The 13566-nt window shown below is 42.5% G+C and overlaps 2 protein-coding genes across 2 annotated transcripts; both read right to left on the bottom strand.

Annotated features, from left to right (window-relative positions):
* Nucleotides 1-612: 612 nt before the first annotated feature.
* Nucleotides 613-6705, bottom strand: LOC308328988 (rab GTPase-activating protein 1-like). Its single transcript, XM_080783132.1, has 8 exons — nt 5928-6705; nt 4794-4862; nt 4159-4269; nt 3071-3175; nt 2764-2847; nt 2339-2410; nt 1563-1847; nt 613-1443 (listed from the first exon to the last, which is right to left on the bottom strand). Exons 1-8 carry the CDS (start codon nt 6036-6038, stop codon nt 1222-1224), a joined length of 1059 nt encoding a protein of 352 aa, XP_080639258.1. The 5' UTR covers nt 6039-6705; the 3' UTR covers nt 613-1221.
* A 3700-nt stretch (nt 6706-10405) lies between these two features.
* LOC308329658 (protein FAM163A-like) lies at nt 10406-12437 on the bottom strand. Its single transcript, XM_080784115.1, has 3 exons — nt 12381-12437; nt 11305-11419; nt 10406-10885 (listed from the first exon to the last, which is right to left on the bottom strand). The coding sequence occupies exons 2-3, from the start codon at nt 11395-11397 to the stop codon at nt 10505-10507; spliced, it is 474 nt and encodes a 157-aa protein (XP_080640241.1). The 5' UTR covers nt 11398-11419; nt 12381-12437; the 3' UTR covers nt 10406-10504.
* Between the last annotated feature and the right edge of the window lie 1129 nt (nt 12438-13566).

Raw genomic sequence — 13566 nt, 5'->3', positions numbered from 1 at the left:
GTTATACTCACTCCTTGATGCTATAGTTGACTTCAGTAAATCCAGTCCTTTGCTGCCAAGGACACAGCTGAGGAGAGTCACAATGACATAAACACTGACACAGCCTTTCACAACCATCCTTTGTGCGTTAAAATAGCTGCAATCAAACTTGTCTTGGAGTCGCACTTTGTTTGTAGAGCCAACCTCTTGTGCAAGACAAACTCTGCTCAGAGCAATAAGGCCTTGTTCTTCAATAATCTATTCTGTTTTCTTTTGTTCTGTTCTACTCTGTTTCTCTTGTTTCTGCTCTCTTCTCTTCTATTCCACACTGTGCTTTGTCCTGTTCACTGGTCTGTTCTAATTCTATTGTGCTATATTCTATTCTCTATGTCAAAGTGCAGAGATAGTGATCTCTGCTTACTGACTGCTCTGGAGACTGAAAAGTGCAATGGTCAACCTCCACTTAAAGAGCAACACTTGTCAGAGTGAAAGAGGAACATAGTGTATATTGAGTATTACAGGAAATCCACTCAAGAAGAACCCACACATTATTCCCAAAATCTCATCATAAGTGACACGCAGAAACTTGAATTCCCCTGTTTTTTTTGTTATAAAATAAGATTTTCCACATCATTTAAAAATCCATCATCGGGCAGGGTGCCCATTTATTTCCCATGAAATTGTACATACATTACAAGACATTATACATTAATAGACTCAACCACAGAGCATTTGGTGTCACCGAAAAACTGCAAGGTCTATTTCATCAACAGTTAACATCAACAGAGTGACAATGGCGAACCTCAAAACCTAGCACCTGGTTTCAATACATCTATCAGCTTTACTTAGTTATTCCCACTGTGTGACTGCCATCTAGTGCACAAGATAAACAGTAACCCGTACTGCATCAAATACATCCAGTACAGCCCTCTTGCAACACAGCCCCAATCTATTTATGGCTTCCAGAACAGAAACCAACTACTTTTCGAGTTTCTCCTTGTTGAGACAGACAGTCTGGACAGTGGAAAAAGGTCCTTTGTTTCCATTTAGTTTTACTTTATTTTGTATAAGACACATAGACAGAAAGGGGATGACAGACATACAATACAGGTCTCCAGCTAAAATCCAGTCGTGATTATAGTGTAGGCCTACAGTCAATGCTAGTCTAACCAATATGCAACTGCAGATGCAACGTGACCCTAATTTATTTCTTTTGGCCTGAGTGAACTCCACTTGTTGGTCTCAGAGGTCTTCGCGGCCCTCTCTATGAGCCCACAACAGTTTTTTTGAGCGCCAACCAGTGAGGGGGGCACTTTGGACAGCCCAGGGGTCTCCTTCTCTGGGCACATGAATGCTCTGTAGGCCCCCACTTGCTGTCCGCAGGGAGGTTAGGGTCTTGCTGAGCCAGCTGTTCTTCGCTGCCTGGAGATCACTGGTCAGAACGCCTCTCTGGTGCTCCAGTTCCTATAGAGCACAGGTACATGTGAAAAGAAGCAAAGAACACTTGTGTGCGCGTGCTTGCTTGCGCATGCGTGCATGCGTGCGTGCGTGCGTGCGTGCGTGCGTGTATGTGATGTTCTGACCTGGATTTTGCACTTGGCCTCCACCACCTGGACTTTGGTCTGGGCCAGCTCCTGCTCCAGCTCTGTGACCTGGGCTCTGACTGACTCCATCTCCTCGTCCCTCCTCTGTTCCTCCCCGCTCTGTTCTGCCTCTATGGAACTGACCTGCTCTCCACCCTGACCAGGTTCAGTGGCCCCAGAAGCATCTGACGGTGCTGTGTGAGAGGACTCGCCCTCCTTACCCGCGTCGGAATGGTCGATTGACTCTAAAATGCACCTGCAGTGGGAGCATGACATCACTGTGTTCTGAGGGATAAAGAAGATAAAAGACAAATAAGACATGAGATAGAGTTATAGTGATATACATATACTAACACCCTACAGCAATATCACAGTATAGAGCTTTTGAACACTTATTTTAACCAAAGAAAATCACCAAGCTTTTAAGATTTTTTTTAAGAACCAGGATAAAATTGACAAGTTGACAACCATTGACATAGCGAATGTTCTGGACACTTTATTTTATACAGTGTTGTTATCCATAGACATTGCACTCGGAAATCAGCTCTACAAATTAGTTTACAAACATTCTCAACCAATCTGAGTCAAGAAAGGAAAAAATTAAGATAGGTCATAGGACATAGGGGAACACCACAGGGTGATATACTTGGCCACGTCATGAAAATAACAGATTTCTACCTGAAAAACATGACACATCGTCTATTTTCAGCCACACAATTATAAATCAAATTTAGAAATCAGTCGTACGAGTGTGACCAGTATTAGTGTTCTCTCACCCTGAGTGTGTCCATCTCCTGTCTGTGAATTGCCTGCTGCCTCTCTAGACGGCTAGTCAGCTGAGAGCAAATCTGGAAGAATGAACATCTCACTTTTAACAACTTATACCTTCTATACAGAGTGTTGCTTTGTGAGCTTGTAGATCGGCTATTTTTGGCATTCCTCCAGAATAGGGATGCTGGGGTTCAAGTTTAACACCACATACAAAGGAATTACTGATACTGATAGGGAGATTCATTTATAAATCCTGTTATATAACAAATCAACAAGGCGAAGAATAACAGAAATGGTGTCTGTATTGTTCATATGTATACCTATATTAGTTTTAGCTTTTATTAGGCATTCAAGTAGGCTAAATAATGTTTTACCTGTTGAACTGACATCAAGAACAAGTTTGTCTTATGATCAAGCTGAAGCCATGTACCTGTTTGTAGTCTGTGATGATGCCATTTGACCTCTTAATCTCCTGTCCAGCTTTCTCCAACTCCCTCCGAAATACCTCCTTCAACTTATCACAGGAAAGAATAGAATAACCGATTAACTGAATTTAGATACCCATACATAGTAAGTATAGGCGAACATCTCTGTTCGTCTTGCTACGCAAAACAAACCTTTCTTAGAGTTGCATAAAGAATCCTGCTATTGCTTTTATTTGGTCCTTTGGTCATGGAATTTCATAGTGATCCTGTTAATTAATTAATTCAAACAGGGAACTCAGATATTGTTTTTACCATTGCTGCTTCCTCGTCTTTCCCTCTCTTCTCCTCCTCTGTGGCCCGTAGCCGACGGCTGGTCTGTAGAAGTTCTTTGGTGAGTTCATCCACCTTGTCCTCTGCCTGTGTCAACACACCGTGCATGTAGATCAGGAGGTATATTGACTTTTTCAGGTTAATGTCTTTGGGGGAATTAGGCCCCTAGCTGAAACAGTACTTTGACTTAAGCCCTAACCACACCAAAGGGTCAAGACGGTTTTAGCGTTGTCCCTGCGGTGTGATATGTCTTGTTGCACGCTTCGTTGACCCACGTTGACCCTAGTGATTCAACGCATGGAACTCAATGGCCCAAACCATACGAAAGGGTCACGACAGTTTTAGCGTTAACTCCTTGCAACCGTTTCGACCCAAGTTGTATGGTGACCCTTTGGTTTGATTATAGGGCTTTAGAGGGTGTGATACTAAAACCTTCCAATGAAAGTAATAGAATGGAATGCTTTAGTTTAGCTCTAACCCTCACTGCCTGCCTCACAGAAGTACAGATATGGATGCAAAATAAAATTCTCCAAGCAATAAATCCCCAACTCCCTCACTCCCTCACCCGCTCTACCGAAGACCTTTCACTCAATATCGATGACTCCACTGTCACACTCACACCTTCTACCCATGTCCGCGACCTCCTCAAACACCATGTCATGTCCCCTCCCACTCCCTCAGGTCTGGTGATGCCAACCTATTTGAGGTCCCCAGGACCAAGTACCGTACCTGCTTGCTTTCGCTGCCCCACCCCTGTGGAATGCACTACCCAATACTCTCAGAGAAGCCCCTGCCCCCCAAACCTTCAAAAACACTCTCAAAACCCACCTCTACAATATGGCTTTCCCCAGCTAACACCACACGTACCCCCCTTTCTGACCTGTCCTACATTTGAAAACCTACCTAAAAGTATACTGTACATCCATTGTTTGGGTGCCGAAATTTAAGTTAGTTCGGTGAACAGTGGCCGAATGGTTTGGTATTTGAAATCTTGACACGCAGCATTCTGTTTCTTTCTAAGCAGATTTTACAATAGTATTCTCTGTCTGTTTGACAGTATTTAAAAGTACCTCATCCAAAGCGTTCTTCAAGGCAATCTTGCCAGCGACTAATCTGTGGGCCAGGTTGTCATTCTCCTGTTCCAGACGCAGACTGGCCTGCTGCAGCTGGTGGTTCTCTCTCTATGGGACACAGAACACAGTCAGATTGTGCAGAACTTGACACAGCAGAACACAATATGACAGCATAGATGGTTACAGGAAAAGCTCAGGACAGCCGTATCTTAAAAGGTACGGAACTGCCTAGACTTGAGACCACCTATTACCTAAGAAAAGATTTCCAGCAAGGGGAGCGAGAGAGAATGTGAGAGTGTGAGACACTTGCAAATGTGTTGAGTCAAATGTCTTTGAAGGAAAGGTTAAAAAAGAATCACGTCTGAGACAAGCAGAACCGCACAAATGTAGAGATAGAGGCCGACAAGATCGAATGATTTTCAAAAACCGAGATGCACACTATAAAATAAACTCTGGTAGTTAATTGCTAGTAGGTCATTTAAACACTTATACATGTGTTCCACAGTATTTTAGAGAAACTGAATGTAAATTTGTATTCTCGTCCCCTAGAATTAAACATGTAGTATTTTTTTAAGGGAAATGTACAGTATTATAGCATAGCCTACTATATATTATTCGCTATATTTTCTAACCTGGTATCTATCGTCCTCTTGCAGCTGTTGAAACTGTCTCTCCTTGAGTTTAGGCTTCTTAGAGGGAACCTGAGGAGAGGGAGAGTCAAGGCCAATCAGTTACAGTAATATCAACAGATGTCATGTTTGACTAAGCTAAAGAGAGTTATCTAATCCAAACAGAGATGGAGCCAGATAGAGTCTGAGTGAAAGAAAAAAAATCAAGCACAGACCCAAACAGATCAAGATAGGGATAAGAAAAGTTAAAATAGGAATAGGAAGGAATGCTATTTTTCCAATGAGAAAGAATGCTAGTTTCTTGAAAAGTATGCCAGTTCTTGATTCCAAAATATCTGACCTCCATTCTGTATTTCCTTCTTGTCTGCAATTTCAAACCTATCTATACATGGGAATCTGTTTTGCCTTGCTTGTCATGTCTGTTTATGCTCATGGCCTTCAGTGCAAGTCACTATTGTTATACTATTACTGCTAGCATTGTTTTTGATTGAAGCAGTCAATGCTAGGGTCATATGATCCTACATTCAAGTTGAGCCTCAAATTATATTTTGCCTGCTGTGATGGCCATATTGCCCCAAGTTGAATATGTTGTAGTAGTCATTGCTTAGCTATTGATAATACTGTAGCAGCACATTGCAGACTGCATGTGGATAGTACTTTCTTTTACTCCCTTTAAAGAATATTGACTATTTTAAAGTTCTGAACTAGTTTCCAGAGCCTAAGGGATTAAAACGGTCTTATGATTGTCTGAGAAAAGGATATTAGTATCAGTGTCTGTCAGTATCTATTTATTTTATTACTATATTCTTTGTGCACCAAGTTCCTGCCATTGGACAATTAAAGCCTGAATAAAATGTAAATGTGTCCAATTTGTATGGTAGAGTATGTTGATATAATATAACTTATACAATTTGGGTGGTTTTATTTTGTCTCCCTGCTCTTCTTTTGAGACATTTAGATAGTGTCAAAGGTCATGTCTCACCTGACACAAATTTTGACCTGATTGTCTTGAACAAAATATTTTGAGATAGTGGTCCATGGACAAATACATATGATTTTGTTTTGGGGGTCCTTGACATGAGAAAGACTTTTGTAGAATTGGCCTCAGGTCCAAATGGGTTAAGTGGTTAATCTTACTGTGGATTTGGGCCGAGATTCTGCCACGAGACAAGCCAGGATCTCCTCCTCATTCATCTGGTCCACTACGTGGGCATCATACGCCATCATGATTGACACTTCCTCCATCATCCTGCCCAACTATTAAAGGGTCCCAGGGGTTGACACACACACACACACACACACACACACACACACACACACACACACACACACACACACACACACACACACACACACACACACACACACACACACACACACACACACACACACACAGCTGTGCTAATTGTTTAAGTCCTCACAGGTGAATTCCAGTCAGCGTGGATTCTCAGAAGCCCTGCCTTTGTAACATGCAAAGGCAGTTTAACTCCAGGAAGTGTACAGCAGCACTTGATAGGATAACTGGTTTGACTGTGGAGTGAGAATTAACCATGAAGTCTGTACTGTAGGTCCCAGATGAGCTCCGAGATTAATCTGTCACTCGCACCAAGTTCACTCCTGTGGACCGGTGGCTTTCATCAGAGGCAGAAACTGAATTCAGACAAATGCAGCAGCAGTTTCCCGTGTTCCCATATTTAGACTGTAAACCGGAAATCCAGCAGCGTGCCGGTAAATCAGGATAGAGGGATAAAGTCCAGATCTCCAGACGCAGGGAAACTCCTTTGAGACTCTGTGTAGTTATAGTCCAAAGGTATAAGGTGCAGACGTATAGCGTACTCCAAGAGATAAGTCTGCGGCCAAATGAAAAGCTTACATTTACAGGTAGCTGCAGGTCAGACTAAAGTACATGCACAGTACACACTGGCAAGTGTGTCTTGCAGGTGCTTTTTGAGATCTATATATACTGCTGGAAGTGACAGAGACACACCCATTGCTGTGCTTCTCTTTCTTATTCTGTCACCTTATTCCCTCTTCTATTGTTATTCCTTCACTCCCCCTTCCTAGTGTCATTCTCGTTCTCTCTCTCTCTCACACACACACACACACACACACACACACACACACACACACACACACACACACACACACACACACACACACACACACACACACACACACACACACACACACACAGAGATACAGGTTCTAGAGGTCTGACGTAGGTAGTTCTTTGCAGGTTATAAACGTGTGGTATTTCACCTCAGGGTGTTGCCGTCGTTACAGTATTCTCGCTATTGTTCCTGATGGCCTTGGCCGAGTTGTTAGACAGGAGTTGAAACTGGTCCAGCAGGTACGGCTGGACCAGGAATATCATGACATGAATACTGAATACCAAAGACAGATGACAGGGCAGAGTGAGGCTGCTCCCCTCCATTTCTTTAATAAAAATATTAAATTGTTCTCCGTTACAGTAATTTTAGTAGGAAAAAAATAAAACTCCCATGCACCCCCCTTGCATAACGTCACTGTCAGGACGAAACTGGGTATGTTCAAAACGATTACTTAAGGGAAACTTTGACAGGAAAAGACTCGCTCACTGTATAGAAAAATAAGTAAAACTCCTTAGACTGAGACTTTTATTTTATCATGCTCTGTGCTCATGGTGCTCTGTGCTCATGGTGCAATTAAAAAGCAAACGTTTCGGTCCTCAGACCTTCGTCAGTGCTATGGTTTTTCACAGACAAAGAACTTACTCTTAAAGAGCTCCAAAACAATACAGCTCAGGTGCTGAGAATTACTAATTGGTGACATCACCTGATTGTGGGCGTGGACATTACAGAAAGGATATACAAAATCACAGTTATATAGGAAACAAGAATATTGCATACATCACATGTTGACAGACTTTTCACTCACTTTTTGAATATAACTTTTTACTTCATAGGTAGCACTGGAGGGAGAGATCTTCATTCAAGCCACCTGGATTGACAGACTTTAAATAAAAAATCCATCTAGATTCAGTTTGTAGGAGTTTAGTGTCTAAATCACCCCCTCTTCTAGATTTCTTAATTTGATCAATGACTGTGTAAGACAGATCTGCTATGGAGTGACCGGCTTCCATGAAGTGTCTGGCGACTTGAGATTTGATGTCCTTGCGACTGATGGCACTCATGTGTTCTATGATGCGTGTGCGGACTGCCCTAGATGTTTTGCCTACGTACTGTAGATTACATTTACATGTGATCATGTAGACTACATTAGAGGAACTACAATTCACAAATTGTCTGATAGTGTATTGTTTGTTAGTAACTGCACTTGTAAATGTGTTCATTTTCTTGGAGTTTTTACAGGCCACACAATGTAGACAAGGGTAGAAGCCGGTGACTCCATCCAACCGCCCTGTGTGTTGCTGGGGGGGTATGTAGCAGTCTGCTTTCACCATAGTCTCTGATGCTTTGAGATCTATAATGAGAGAAAAGAGGAGGGTCAGTAAACACTTTAGCACCTTCAGGGTCAGCTGACAAAACATGCCAGTGTTTCTCTAAAACGATTACTTTTCAGGAAATTTAGCTACGTGACGTGGTGATGCATTGTGAGCTTGTAGCTCGGCTATGTCTGTTCTGCCCTGTCACATCAAACTCCTCTCATAGCACTGTGTGATAGGGATGTCATGGTGCTGGCCATTGTGTCTCCATGGTACTGGTCATTGTGTCTCCATATCATGGTCAGTATCATGGTCAGTTGCATGGTCAGTATCATAACAGTATCATGGTCAGTAGCATGGTCAGTATCATGGTCAGTAGCATGGTCCGTATCATGACAGTATATCATGCAGACATGCACTGAGGGCTTTAACTGTTGAACCAGGGCCAGGTTGTGACTCCATTGTGGAAGAAAGACAAAGACATTCTCCAGGCAGATATAAATGTTTATTCCTCCACAAAAAAGGAACATTTTGTGAAACAATGTGGACATTTCTTTTGTTGTTGTTTAAAATAGGGTCTATTCATTATCAGAGTATCCCGAACGCAATCTAGTACAGGCTCTGAAAAATAAAATGTCCCAACCATCAAAATTAATTAAGGAACTAGATCTACCTAAATAAAGGGTAAAAGTCCATTTTGATACATCAGGTGCTCTTTGTGGTGACTTGCTGAAGTATATCGGCTAAGCTGCAGTGAACACCAGTGCAGAGTGAACATCTAAATAAACAAATAGATACAATTATATATAATGTACCACTTCTTCCCCCCCCCCCTAAAATAGGTGACAATGCTTCTCAGAACTGCTTTAAACACCTGTTTTCAGTCATTTTAAAAACATTCAAGAATGTAAATGATTTCGAAAAACAGCCCAGCCAGTCTAGAAGCTATGGCACCTATAATGACATGCCCAAAATAGGGAGGTCAGGGTCAAAGTGGTTAAGCTAATCCTGAAGTGAATACCTCTTACTTTGTTCCTACTTTTATCTCGCACGCACGCACAATCGCACACACACACACACACACACACACACACACACACACACACACACACACACACACACACACACACACACAAAAAGACAATCGCTAACATGGATTAAAAAGACAAGATTAGGGAGGTTTCACTGAGACAGGTCTCCTGAGACACATTGAAACCCTGACACTCCCACACTAAAACCATAACACATCTGAAAGATCCACAGAGTCAGGAATATATACTGAAGAATAATACTGCATTACTTTTAACTTTACTGTACCTACATATCACAGTTCATGGATACAAATTTGATTAAGAAAGTTGAAGTTGTGTGATTAATACATTTAAGTTAATAATTTTGATCTAAATGTCTCTACACCCTTTTACTTTAATATCCAAACACCAAGACTACATCCTGATAGTCTAGAGATGCTTTCTTTGCTTCATTCTTCCTCCATTTAAATCTGTAAACATTAAAAATGTAAGTAAATCACACATCTCAATTGAAAGACACTCACTCAAATGTCTTTCATTGAGCTAATTTGGTTCCGATTAAGAAGGAGTTAGACATCTCACTTTAGTTAGACTCCAAATCGGTATAGGAGCCTATAGCCTAATTCTCAGAAAGAAGTTCTTCCTTTCCAATGCCACGTTTCTCATGACAAAAGGCAAAATATCCCACATGTTTTACTTAATGTCATGCCTCTGAAACAAACCATTAGCGTTCTGTATTCGGTTTAAGACGACAATCTTAACAAGTAAACAAAAAACAAAACAAGAAACTGATAGCCCTCATGTACAATAAGCCCGGGGGAGGGGGCAATGGGGCATCCAGGCTCTCACTTTATGCTAGCTGGGATAGAGGGGCAAACAATGTCAAGGAGAGCTACAGGAACTGGGATGGGGTGTGGGTGAGTAAAAGGGTGGGGTCAAAGATATACTAAGGTTCTATTTATTCTGGGTGTATGTTTTGACCTGGAGACCACACAGCATCATGGATTGCACCTCTACAGTCCACCCTCTGTGGCTCAAGAGGAGTTTGTCTGTCAATACCTGACACGGAGGCTATCACCCGGGTCACAATGGTCATCGGATGTGTGTGAGACGTGTCATAGTGCATGTCTGAATAGCACGTGTTTAACTTCAGAAGACTCATGTTTGCTCATGTTTACACTTGAATGAGCATTTGTCCGGCATGTTAGGTCTTCTGTGCACGTCAGGAGTGTGAGCGTGTTCATCGTGTGTTCACATTGTCAGACCTCGGTGCTGTAGGGGCGTGGCGGGGATGGGAACATGTCCGTGCATGGGCTGTCGTATCTTATGGGGGAGGAGCCTTGCGGGTTGATGGACAAGGGGAGACAGACAGAAGGGTTCTCGTAATACGTGTGGAAGCCAAGACGCTCCCCGCCGTTGCGCACGTCGTCGGTGTGTCCAGGGCGGAGGTAGTAGGGTGAGCAGGTGGGGCAGTAGTTGCGTTGGGGACTGCCATTGAGCCGGTCGAGGGACACCGAGGTGACCGCAGTCCCGTCCATGGCCAGGGCAGTGCACGCATTACAGGCAAAGTGGGAGTGTGACTCGGCTCCCGCCGTGGAGGCCACATCCACCTCCGACTCATTCTTCTTGCAGCAGTAGTACTGGGAGAGATGGAGAGGGAGGTCTGATTTATACTTAGTTACATGATCAAACTCACAATGTGTAGCCTTGCAACACCCTGTGAGCTTGTAGATCTGTAATTTTTGCTGCATGACACAATGCCCTACTATGAAACAGGCAAAAGGAGAAACGATGGAGAGGGGGTTACAGGGATGGAGAGATAGAACTCAATCTCATAATTAATTATTGGTAATATTGGTCATTTCTAGACAAACAGATACTGAAGCATTTTAAGCCAATGAAGCTCATTTGAATTGAACTGAATTAAATTGAATTGAAACACGCACACACACACACACACACACACACACACACACACACACACACACACACACACACACACACACACACACACACAGTCACACACACATACACACACACGCACACGAGCACAACATACCTGGAGTCTACAGTAACAGAGCACTGCTACAATGCACAGTAGTATGACACCGGCGAGAATTCCTCCGGTTATAACAACAGTTCCCGCTGACATTCGACCAGCTCTCCATTAAACCCTCCAGGGAGAAGCAGACAGAGAGAGAGAAAGAGATAGAGAGAGAGAGAGAGAGAGAGAGAGAGAGAGAGAGAGAGAGAGAGAGAGAGAGAGAGAGACAGACAGACAGACAGACAGACAGACAGACAGAGACAGACATGTACTCATACAGTATAAAAAGATTTAACAGATACGTGTAAAACCCACGTATTAAGCCATAACAGAATGCACATAATTCTTCATGATTCAGCCTGCAACTAACACTCTTACTGATAGATTTAACCTTTATGATTCTCAACAGGCAATACCATCCACACAAGGCCATCATACTGTACCTGCAAGGTACGAATACACATGTTCTTGGAATCATGTGGAGGGTTTTTAAGACACAGGGGCTTTTAGATGTACTGTTTAAGTTTGTATTAGGACCACAAAAAAAGTGTTGCAGACTCCAACAAAAAATGTAAGACCATTAGTGACTCTGGACGTTAACACAAAAATATAAGACCTATATATTAGACAATATTACTGATCTTTGGTAATTAGATTTTGAAGTCTTGAAGGAGCAGCTGTTCTGAAGCTCTTGGAACCCATTACCCTTATCCTATATTCTCAGGTATATAAACAGGTAAGATAATCAAAAGCATCAATTAATTAAAATGTGTCAGTAATCTTCACATTCTAACGTGGGAAAGCACATGGGGAAGCCCTTTATTTGTACGATTTGTGGGAAAAAACACATAGGTGGGAAAGCACATGGGGAAGCCCTTTATTTGTACAATTTGTGGAAAAATTCACCCACTCTTTTACTTGTAAAACCGTGATGTGACAATTGTGAACATTGTGATGATGTGATCAGTGTAAACCAGCCTCCAGGTAAAATGTTCACTGGTGGCTTAATGTTAACATGTCTGTGAGAGAAATGGTTTCATAACCTAAGGGAATGGACTCAGCCGAGCTGTCTTAAAGAGCTGGAGACTCACATTAGAAGACAGCAGGAGATGGAGAGGCGGATCATGCTGAGAAGGTGGAGGAACATGACTCAAATCCTCCTCTAACTGCAACCCCTGCAGAGGGAGGAAGAGTCGGGAGGAGTGAATTAGCATGAGTGCAGTGCTATCCTCGGCTCTGACATTACCTTCTAAGGCTAGACGCAAGGAAGCTTCTTGAATTCATTGCACATCCTTGATTAGTCACTCTAGCGACTCATCTGTGTCTTAGTTAATACTTTGAATTTGAATGTGTGTGAATGTGTATAGAGTGGAGCTCTATACAGGCCAGCACCAAAGAGACATAAGTACATTTAACATAAATCCCCAACCTGGCACAAATTGTAAAATAATATGGGAGCCCACATACTGCCGCCTGGCCTCGATCTCCATATTGCAGTGTGTGATATTTTAGCATCCGTTCAGTAATTGTACTGCACTACGCTTACCAGACCTGCACATAACAGCACAAATCATTCTTAGTATTTTGTATTGTCCCTTGGCTTAGACAAGTAACTGTAGTCTGAGAGTACTGTGACGAGATGGGTCCGTTTTACTGGGCCAGGACGGACTGTATCTGGCTCATCAGATGCAGAATAGTAGGCCTATAATAAATATTATTGTAAAGTTGCCCGAACGGCCAAGGCTCCAAGAATCGACACAGTCCAAGAATGTACATCTTTTGTTGTATTTATTTACCTCCAAAACTGATGAACAGCCCATATGACGGATTGTCACAGCCCGGGTCTGAGGCAAAACAAAATACTGCACGAATGATACTGGCCACGATACACTTTCAAAAACCAAAAGTAATAAATAAACACTTGATAACTAACAAAGACAAAAACAACAAACCAAGAACTAAAGACACTGAAAACAGGCTATGCCTTCCCTGAAGACCCTGGCAGCTCTCCCTTGGTGTTGTCTCTTTGCTGTCTCAAGCCAACTGAGCAATCCCCCTCAACATTTCCAGCCTCCCTTATATACCAGGTGAGACCCACCCACAATGATTAGTAATTGGACCAATCTACTCAAACCAGGTAAACCATGACCCATGAGTTAGACCAACTATACAATTACCCATTTAGAGTCTGAATGTTTTCCAAGGCATCACATCACACAAAACAATTACAATAGAATTAGGCAACACAGATAAGGGTATATGATGCTACACATGGCC

This window comes from Protomyctophum bolini (genome assembly GCF_963924005.1).
Source record: "Protomyctophum bolini genome assembly, chromosome: 15".
Taxonomy (NCBI): domain Eukaryota; kingdom Metazoa; phylum Chordata; class Actinopteri; order Myctophiformes; family Myctophidae; genus Protomyctophum; species Protomyctophum bolini.
Note: the sequence above shows the minus strand (reverse complement) of the source record. Positions and strands in the feature narration are given on the sequence as shown.

Bases quoted from the DNA above. Each gene is read 5' to 3' on its own strand.
- LOC308329658 (XM_080784115.1), bottom strand. From the start codon at position 11,397: ATGTCAGCGGGAACTGTTGTTATAACCGGAGGAATTCTCGCCGGTGTC. The intron at 10,886-11,304 runs GTATGTTGTGCT...CATCTCTCCCAG, and splicing joins TCTGTTACTGTAGACTCCAG to TACTACTGCTGCAAGAAGAA.
- LOC308328988 (XM_080783132.1), bottom strand. From the start codon at position 6,038: ATGATGGAGGAAGTGTCAATCATGATGGCGTATGATGCCCACGTAGTG. The intron at 4,863-5,927 runs GTAAGATTAACC...CCCTCTCCTCAG, and splicing joins AATCTCGGCCCAAATCCACA to GTTCCCTCTAAGAAGCCTAA. The intron at 4,270-4,793 runs GTTAGAAAATAT...TGTGTCCCATAG, and splicing joins AAGAGGACGATAGATACCAG to AGAGAGAACCACCAGCTGCA.